The sequence below is a fragment of the Alosa alosa genome, chromosome 17 (genome assembly GCF_017589495.1).
Source record: "Alosa alosa isolate M-15738 ecotype Scorff River chromosome 17, AALO_Geno_1.1, whole genome shotgun sequence".
In the NCBI taxonomy this organism is placed as follows: domain Eukaryota; kingdom Metazoa; phylum Chordata; class Actinopteri; order Clupeiformes; family Clupeidae; genus Alosa; species Alosa alosa.
The window spans coordinates 4,329,822-4,339,977 of NC_063205.1; the positions used below are offsets into that span (position 1 = coordinate 4,329,822).

Consider the following 10,156-nt stretch of genomic DNA (forward strand, 5'->3'; position numbering starts at 1 on the left):
ACATTGCATTTAATCCAAATAACACTAATGCCTCCAATATCTCCAAATCGTGTAAGAGTAAGCAAGATGGGCCAGGGATATCAAAATGTTTTATTTTATATTTAGATTAAAGTTACATACACAAAATCTGTTGAAATCATACAGTTATTTCCTCTATTTATAGCAGCCCTGTCTTGGCCAGATTCAGAGGGAAGCAATCTGTTCTCTGCCAGATCCCAACAAACAGGACAGTTTCAGACCCATCAAAGTCCCCTGTAATATGCATGTTTGATTGCATATACACACACACTTTTTAAACTCCAATACAGCCATGGTAACCGTAGTGAAGTGTAGTGGGGGGGTCTCGTCTGAAAGCTGACTGCAACTGTAATTATACGCTAACCATTATACCTCAAAGTATTGTACTGACCAGATCCAAGACCGACATTACGTTCATACGGGTCACAGCCAATTCAAATAAAAAAGTCCAAAAGGTCCACAATATTTTACATGTTCAAAAAACGGCCATGGACCACTCCATGGGAAAAATGAGTCCACTAGCCACTAGCACATGCACAGATCTTGACTATAGTTCTTGGAGCAACACAATCAAGATATACCTTACAAATCCTGGTCAGTTAAAGTCAAGGAGCAATACTGACAACTTAACTTGAACCATCTAAAATAGTGAAAATAAGGAAAATATCTATGCACTCTCCTACTGTACATGAAAAAAAAAAGGAAAATTCCTTGGTTGACAACACTGACCACCGCAATGGTGAGTACAGCTATTATTGATATTGATGACATGAATTCTGAGCTTAAAAACATAACATTTTGCTTCAGCTTCAATCAGCTGAATAAAGTAAATGCATTACTCTTTTTACATTAAACAAAAGCACCAGTCATTACCCTAAATAATCTAATTCAGGATAAATAATAATTATTATACATTAATGTAGATCATAAAGGGCAACATCAAACATAATAATTGTACATAATGTGTACTTCTGCAGTTCATTCATTAAGTTTGATTAGGGAAGACACACGCTTGTTTGATGTCCCCGTTGCGATTACCCTGTCAACATGTTCTTTACTACAGTAAAGATATATAATATGTTCAAGGGAAATAAAAACATGCTACAAATAAAATAAACTAGCCTTTTGCTTGGGCACTCTGTGCAGTCTGTTTAAATATGTTTTTTTTTTATTATTAATATTATTATTGCAGGAATATTAAAAACAAACTACCTAGCTTTACTAATCTTGCAGGAGGACTCCTTGTTTCAGCAAGGATTTCTAACAGCTTCACATAGACGGGAGGAAGATACAACTACTCATCATCCCTCTGTATCGCTCATCCTCCCTCTGTATCGCTCATCATCCCTCTGTATCGCTCATCATCCCTCTGTATCGCTCATCATTTCATCCTCCTTGGGTGAGTCTTCCTGGACATCAGACTCCTTGGGCTCGTCTTGACTGGACTGATCTTGACCATGTTCGTCCTGACCAGGCTCATCTTGACCGGGCTCATCTTGACCGGGCCCATCTTGACCGGGCTCATCTTGACTGGGCTCATCTTGACTGGGCCCATCTTGACAGACCTCCTCTTGACTGGGCCCATCTTGACAGGGCTCATCTTGACAGGGCTCATCTTGACCGGGTTCATCTTGACAGGGCTCATCTTGACCGGGTTCATCCTGACCAGGTTCATCCTGACCAGGTTCATCCTGACCAGGTTCATCCGGACGGACTTCAGTGGGAGGATCAGAGACTTGGTCACTGGGGGGGCTAGGGAGTGCTGGACTCTTTGGAGGTGGACTCTCAGCAGGTTCAACTGGGGCTCCATGTTCCTCACAGGGCACATCTGAGGGTACACTGCCCTCCAGAACTGAAGAGGCAGAACTTTCTTCCTTTACCTCAGGAAAAGTCTGTTCGGGGTAAAGGAGTTTCAGCTGCTCCTCAAAGAAATTCTCCAGGTTGACACCTACACTTGCCATCTCATTATCCTCCTGTCAAGACAAGCGTAATGGTCATTTTGAGTCTGTAGCTTCTACTAAACACATGCAAGAGCAGATTATACATTTTCAGTTCAAAGTGATTCTATGACAAAGACAAAAAAAAATACCTTGTGAAACTTGGCACAGTTTCTAAAGATCAGTCTGATGTCGGCGACAAAGTCATCAGGCCTCTTGTAAGCTGGACTCTGCTTTAACTCCAGCTTGCTCCTCGCCACTGAGAGGTCCATGGGAGATTTTATAATCTCATTATATTCAGGCATCGTCTTGAGATAGAAAAAAAACACGGTCAATGAAGAAAACGTGCTGGCATGGACATTTGACTGAGGTACTGAGATCTATTGTTCTGAGCTCTCTTACCGACGGTGAGACTGGCTCCTGGAAGTCAGTGCTGAGCTCATTGCAATATAGGCGAAGTAATAATCTCTCACACTTCTGTATGATCATGAAAAAAACAGGTAATACATAAACATTATCCCACCATACAAGTCATATATATATTGTATTTTAAAAATAAATGATGATGTGCCATTTTAAAGAGAGGTGAATCATACGTACCCTTTTATCTACAGGAGTTAGTCCCTCAGAATCTGGCTCCTCTTTCACGGCTTTTGTGCTGTCTCCCGTGTCATACTCCATTTCAGGCGTGGTTAGGTCTCGGCAAAACGAACAAAACCACTCCCCACTGCAACATAAAAGCATACCGAGTGAGACGAACTTGTGGCCAGAGATGAATCTTTTAGTCTCAGACATCATGAAGGTGTGTGAAGTACCTAGGAGAAGACTTGAGGCCAGGAATATGGCAGCTGAGATGGAAGACTTTAGGACACTTGTCACAACAGAGCAGCTCCCCTCCATTCTGACACACAGCACACCAGTCCTCGTTGGGATCGTCGTTGGGATCGTCGTTGGGATCGTCGTTGGGATCGTCGTTGGGCTCGACGTTGGGATCCGGGGTCTTCTCGGTCTGCTGCTCTTCACCTGGGGGAGACTCCTGACGAGGGGTCTGGGACTGGACACCAGTGCTGTCTGGCAGACTAGCTTTCACACTGGACTGGACCTGAAACACATGCATATGTTATAGGCAGCAGAGCATGCACGCACATGCACACACACACACTCGCACGCATACATGCACACACATGCACCTAAGGGTGTAGTCAACACCTTCATGTATTTTTAACATTAATGCCATTAACAGCTATACAACACACACTGTGTAATGAGGGCCTCTAGTTCTCAGCAAATGTCCTCTGTGCTTATATAAAGACTCAAAGATTGAGCCACAGAAACAGCTAAATGAAGCAATCCCATAATTCAAAAATGTGTATGTGTGTATACTGGTTATTACCACGTTCGATGCTGTCTACAGCGGTAGATAACTTACGAACTTAATCATTTATAATATGGCATTAATGGCATATTAGTTTAATGAGGGGTTCCAAACGTATTTTGGGTACCCAATGTCCCTTGAAGCAAACAAGAGACATCCTAACGTTGTATCAATTTATTCAATATACAAATAATTCAAGAGATTTTCCAGAAGAACATGCAAGGCACCTTCCAGGCCTTACATGACTAACATAAATTTGGGAAATGAATGGCAACATCAGATAAGTATTCAATGGGAAACACACTTTCCCATGCACCATTGTCCAACAGTCCAACTACTTCAACAAGCATCTGCCTGTGTGATAAATAAAGAGCTCTGCACATCGCTACTGATGAAGTCCACTTACAAAGCGAACTTCATCATCATCTTCCGGCTCATCTTTGATGACAATGATGGGCCCAGGGGATGACCTTCGTCTTCTCTTAGCAGAGGAGGTGGACGCTCCATTCGGCTGGGGGTCGGTTCGTTTCCAAGAAACAGTCCTTTACAATAGAGACATTTGTTAAATCCACATTCCATTTTCAATATGTGACAAGTATCTGAGTTAAGTCCTGTTGTGAGAAAGGCCTGCACACAGTGTTCTCTGGGTCAGTTCACCTACCCTGTCTTTCCGTCAGTAGAGTTTGCCGTTAACATGGGGGAGCTCTGATGACCTTGTGCTGGAAGAGAGAATGATTTCAAAGCAAGGCACTCAAACTGCATTCGTACTATAACTCTAGCTCTAGCTCTAGAACTAAAACCATCACTGAAATAATATGGAACTAAGAAAATAAGGGGCAGAATTTACCAGTCCTGTCAGCAATGGTGGTAGGGACAGTGTGGGGGAAATGATGTCTGGGCATGGACATTTGCAAGGGCCCAGGAGGTTCAGGTCTTCTGTTTAGGTGTATAGGGTCCATTACATTTCTCTGAAAAAGAAATCAGCAATAGGATTCAGTATTCATACATAAACATTCATAGTATGACCTAGAGTATTGACTAATGGTACGGTGCACAATTCTGGCAAAATGTATGTTTAAACTCAACAGCCAATCAAATCACACCTCTCTATTCTGTGTTATCGATTAGCAAAGCAATATGTTCAGCAGATGTTTATGGCCCGATCCAAGACACTATGGTTGTTTTCTATTTAGTCAGGAGGACTGACTATGAATGACCAGTGTTATTGTAGTGCGCACAATGAAGGGACAACTAGTGGACTATGAGGTAGGGATGTGTTCCATCATATCATTCATGATGTACTGGTCAAATTTCTCTCCATGTTAAAATCTCGTGTCATCCCGGGTTATTATCAATGCAGCGGGACCGCAACACGGAGCTCACATGAACAAGAACAAGCATTGAGGAAGGCAAAGGTCAACCCATTGGCAAAGAAGAAGAGTTCATCACTAATGATAAACTTGACTTTTTTAGATCAGTGTTTGTGCTTGCATGGCTCTCAAGTCTGTACACTGGAGTAAATTGTGGCCAAGAAGAAGATAGTGATGAAGTGATGAAATCTACTGCCCATCCCTTCCCTGGACAAACACTACCATCCAACTCACTAATCAGACAAAAAGCACCACCCACCTGATGCAGAGAGGGTTGAGGGTTGGTAAGGTGTCCACCTCCAGGTGCATTTTGGGTATATCGAGATGCACCCTGAAGCACATCCATGGGTTTGGGTGGGAAATTGGAGGAGGTGGGGGAGTTAATCATTCCTCTCAAAGTCTGAAGGAGAGACCATTTCACAAAGGTGAGGCAGACAGTAATCAGAAAATCTTTTTGCTCCTCCACAGAAAACAAGAATAGCTACCTGAGGGGCAAAGGCTGTGTTTTGCATCATGGCTGTGGGACTGCGGGTGTTTGGTTGAGGAGCAGTGTATCGCCGGCCCTGCTGAGACATGTTGGGATGGGTTTGGGAAGGAGATCCCCCCTGCATGGGCCTGGGTGGGGGCGGGCCTGGGAGCCGCATGTTGTGATACCAGGACCAGTGGTTTGGTGGTGGGTGGCGGTTGGGATGCTGCGCCAGCTTCTCCACCTGCATCTGGAGCTGTGCCAGCGTGCTCTGCCGCTGTTGAGCGGCCGTCCCCGGAAAGCCCGCTGATGGTCCTTCAGGTCTTGGTCCAGGATGGTTGGGATGGTTGGGGTGGTTGGGTTGGTTGGGGAACATCTGCATCCCACTTGGTTGGTGTCCTGGAACTTTTTCCATGACCAGAGAGCCTGGGAAAAAAAAAAAAAAAAAAAAAGTAAAATCAATGTGTTCTACTTTTTCCTCGTCATAAAAAATAATAATAATAAAAAAAAACATTTAGCGATTATTGTTTCTTTACCGAGATCAACATTTGAGGCCCAGAAGCTTGACCGACACTGGAACCGCACTGTATTCTGGGGGACATATGAGGAGGTACTGCACTTTGCCCGCATGAGGTATTGTATCTGACAGAGAATCTACAAAGAGCAAGAAATTAGAAAAAACATACATGCAAGCATACACCAGGGAGAGCAGACATAAGAAACAGTTCATATGAAAATGCTGTCTTCGTACCAGTCTTTTGCAGTAAAGGAGAGCAGTGCCACTGTTGATGGCTGTTGCCCATTTGGTGAAGGAGATCACATGATCCAGGTGTTTGGAGAGGGAAGAGACATCATCCTGCTGTTTCCTGAGTGCAGTCTCATGATCCTTGGTGAGAGCCTAGGTTATAATGATATAATCATATATTAAATGAAGTGCCTCCTAATGCAGAACAACATGCTGCAATATAAATACATTTTGGAAATGTTTCACATCACCAACGAGACATACCTCAAGTTGATTTATCAATATTTTCCCTTTTCTATTAATCTCCATAATGAGATTGCAAATGGACTTCTTGATCTCAGTGGTGACAGCCTTTCGGTTCTCATCGACCTGATGGAGACTACAAACAGAGCATGGCAATATATTCATGTAAAAGAATCCTTCAAGAATCTTGGATATGTAAACAATTTGAAAATATCTTGTCTGAAATTCACCCATTATTGATTGCGTTAGAGACATCTTCGATGGCTTTTCTTTTTTCCTGGAGCTGTCGAGTCATATTCTCCAAGTGTTCCCTGTGATTTCTGTAGGCATCTTCTAGAAACTGGTAACTAAAAGAAAAAAAAGTTGTAACAAATTTTTGCAAATGTTTGGGACAAGGTTGAAAATACTTTTCAAAATTACAAGCAACTATGAGGTAATTACTTGTGATCCTTGTGTTTGAGCAACTGACAGTCCCGACAGGTCAGACGATCACATGTCTCACAGAAAAGTTTCAAAGGCTCCTGTTTATGGACATCACAGAAAACTGGCTTCTGGGTGGAGACTCCCACTCCTTCTGTGAAAATATACAAGAATAATATTATATAAGCAAGATTTAAACTTGTATTATATAAGCAAGATATAAACTTCCTTGTATCCTTGTATTTATATAAAACAAGAATAATATTATAGACCCTTTCAAGAGAGTTCCATTATCAGCATCATAGTTGGCCCCACAAGACTTCCTTTTTAACATTCCATATGTTATCTTAATGTAGAGGAAGTAGATTGGGGCCCAAATAGAAAGTTCAAGCATTGTTTTTGTTTTTATTGTTGTAAGGGTCTATATAAGCAAGATTTCTATAAAACAAGGCCTACCCTTTCCAACAGTTACTTCAGGGTGACTAAAGATTCTCCAATTATTGAAGAAAAGATGGGCATCTGACAAAGCTAAAACAGTACCTGGAGACATTTCTTCTTTCTGTCGAATGGTGTGGTCGCGGGTAAACTTCACCCGCTGATGAGCTTCAATGCAGGTGACACAGAGAAACTCCACGCATTCCACACAATAGCCAGTGGCCTCTGTGTTGTCCTCACAACTCATACACAACTGCAAAGAGACAAACACGAATAAATATTTCACAGAAATAAGAAATGTTCTAAACCACCTCCTCCCACTTTTGGTGACATAGAACCATTAACCTTTTTTTTATGACAGCTGAGTTTAAAAATGTGCAGTAGCCTCCTGCAATAAAACTGAAGTCAACACTGGTACCCACCTGGCTTGTCTTCTCAACTGTGCTGCTTGGCACTTCCATTGAGTCTTTAACAAAGAAGTTTTCTAAAACTTCCACTTCCATACATTCCTGATGACAAACTGGACAACGAATCACGTTGACTAAAAAAGAAGGGAAAAGAGAGGTGATACTAAAGCAACACCAACATCAGCTGTTCAATATGGAAGCAACTGAAGTCTTTCATGAATTTAAACATTCAATTAAAGCTATTCCATAGTATTTTCAAATCGATATCTACGATATTCACTGTAGTGAAGCCACATAGTAAATATAATAGATCTATATATTATTAGCCTATACTTTATTTATGGAATGTAGGGAATTCTATTTTACAAGTGTACAATATTTCTCTCTCCACCCTCTCCATGTTTGAGTACTGACTGTCCACTACTGTTTTACTACTGTCCACAGCCTAATGGTTTACTACTGTTTTTACTGCTACACTGTTTTTCATGCTGTATTAGCACACATGACCAATGGCTTCTGCTACAATACTAAATGGCTGTAACCCTATTACCTCAACCTATTTTTATAGTACCTTGTCTACATTATACATTACTCTCTTATTTGTCCATATTTATTTATGCTGGTCTCTAGACCTTATTCTTGCACTGTTGGACTACTTGCACCTTCACCATGACACTCACTCTCTTAAGCACCTTACCATGCACACAGAATCACAGGCCCAGTCCCGGCCCTGCCACTGCAAGCACCTCATGCTTGTTCATCCTTAAGCACACTGTGGATTTTTTTTATTTAATTTATATAGTATATTTTGTATTTTGTTTTTCTTATGTTCTACTGTCTCTATTGTACAGTGGAGTTTTGTTATATGTATATACTTATATTTACTCTTTCTGCTGTAAGTGCATGTTGTGTGATATCTGTATGCTACTGAGACCTTGAATTTCCCCTTGGGGATCAATAAAGTATCTATCTATCTATCTCCTCGCGATCGACAGGGACTCACTGTGCGATCGACTGGTTGGGCACCCCTAATCTATAACATAAATTCAGAAGACACTTTTAGAAGACTAAAAGTTTAGTGTCCACCCAGTTGCGCATACTGTGATGTTATCATCCAGATGTGCATAATGTCATGAATTACAACGTTACCAGCCCAAACAAGTTAATTGGTAGGTTAATGGCAACCAAGAGTCAAGCGAACCAACAAACTGTAATACTTACGCGGTTTTGATGGATCTTCCACATGAAGTTGATGGTTGGCCATCATTTGGCTTGGATATAAAAAATTTCTTGACGGAGGTGGCAAGCATTTCTTACAGAAAGAGTGGAGACAAGGTAGAAGCTTGGGCTCTCTGCTATGAAAATTCAACTTGCAAATGGGACAACAGTCCATTAAACTGTGGGTACTTTGAGCCTTCTCACTTTCCTCTTGAACCGGCATGCTTTCAGCTTCATTTTCGACGATAATAACAATATCATCAGGCTCTACTTTTTCTGTACTCTCGTCCATGACTATAACAAAATGGGTCTAACGATATCTCCGGTTGATGCAGCTGTTGGAACGCTAAAGGGGAAATCAGATCGGATTTCGTGACCTCTCCAGAGAGCTTCTATTTTGTTTCCATCACGCAGGGGTTTTCTTTAGCGTCAGAAAGGCAGGGCACAAAAAACGCCTGCATAAACAATACAGTTATGTTTTCTCTGCTGATTATCTGAATCCTTTACACTGTAGTGCTACTACTGTTGACATTAAACAACAACGCACCAAAAGCTAACATAAGCAGCTAGCGTTAGCCAGCAAGCTAGCCTCCAGGACATAGAACGAGCATTAGTAAACCATAACCTATTTTATTGTGCGGAGTATTAACCATATAACATAGCGCGAGAGAAGTGCATTATAAATATGTTTGTCTGCACTACACAAAGTATATTAATAACTGCTAGGCCTCCTAATGACTTCTCACGGTCCTCCCATACAACACATAATAGGCCTTTTTACCCACTTCTCCCAGCAGGGAAATACCTAGCTACAGTAGGCGAGAGAGACCAATCTTATCAGCAACGCAGATAAAAACAAAAACGCGATTTTTAAATCGAGTTCTACATGCTATGAAAAATTGAGCTGACCATTTACAATGATAATTTGCCTTTGTTCCTGTGATTTAGTTTAGTGCATCTGGAGCAACCATATTTGTTATTTACAGACACAACCATTAAAACACTGCAACATAAATGTGTAGAAATGCTGAAAACTATTGTGAAACTGCCCTTCCGGAACTGCACTCCACTTTTAGATATAAAAAATCATTTAGGCCACTGGCACTTTTGTCTCTGCTTATATTTCGACACATGTTCCTGATACAGAAATGATAGAACACAGTTTCCCCCTGCATGTCTGTAGCAAAACACACCACTTTGATCATGCCATGATACTGTCAGTGAATAATCTGACAAACGCATTAACACTAGGAAAATGCCTATACATTCTTTGGCGACACTTCACAGACGCTTTTTGACATTTTATTACTTCCGCCATTCTCGCCAAGTTCATTTAATCAAACAATTATCAACGTGGCATGCACACCCGAACATGTCAAGTCGATATAAATAGATTAATTTGGCAAAAGACCTAAGGCACAGGGACAAACCGGACAAAGCTTTTAAAATATTTTGGTCAGACTGTTTTAGGAAGTGTTACCTTTGACCCCGGTGAGAACGCTTCACTTCATAATATCAATGC

The 10,156-nt window shown here is 41.4% G+C and overlaps 1 protein-coding gene across 2 annotated transcripts; it reads right to left on the reverse strand.

The window, feature by feature from the left end:
• Positions 1-72: 72 nt before the first annotated feature.
• On the reverse strand, positions 73-9,560 carry trim24 (tripartite motif containing 24). Of its 2 annotated transcripts, none has more exons than XM_048267691.1 (18): positions 8,638-9,560; positions 7,432-7,550; positions 7,115-7,262; positions 6,596-6,725; positions 6,385-6,501; positions 6,176-6,290; positions 5,918-6,064; positions 5,703-5,820; positions 5,186-5,592; positions 4,960-5,100; positions 4,178-4,298; positions 3,992-4,049; positions 3,737-3,872; positions 2,771-3,057; positions 2,556-2,682; positions 2,358-2,432; positions 2,108-2,263; positions 73-1,991 (listed from the first exon to the last, which is right to left on the reverse strand). In XM_048267691.1, exons 1-18 carry the CDS (start codon positions 8,924-8,926, stop codon positions 1,380-1,382), a joined length of 3,303 nt encoding a protein of 1,100 aa, XP_048123648.1. In that variant the 5' UTR covers positions 8,927-9,560; the 3' UTR covers positions 73-1,379. The 2 variants fall into 2 exon arrangements, with proteins under 2 accessions (XP_048123648.1, XP_048123647.1); XM_048267690.1 differs by having other exon boundaries at positions 6,596-6,728; positions 8,638-9,559.
• Positions 9,561-10,156: the final 596 nt, after the last annotated feature.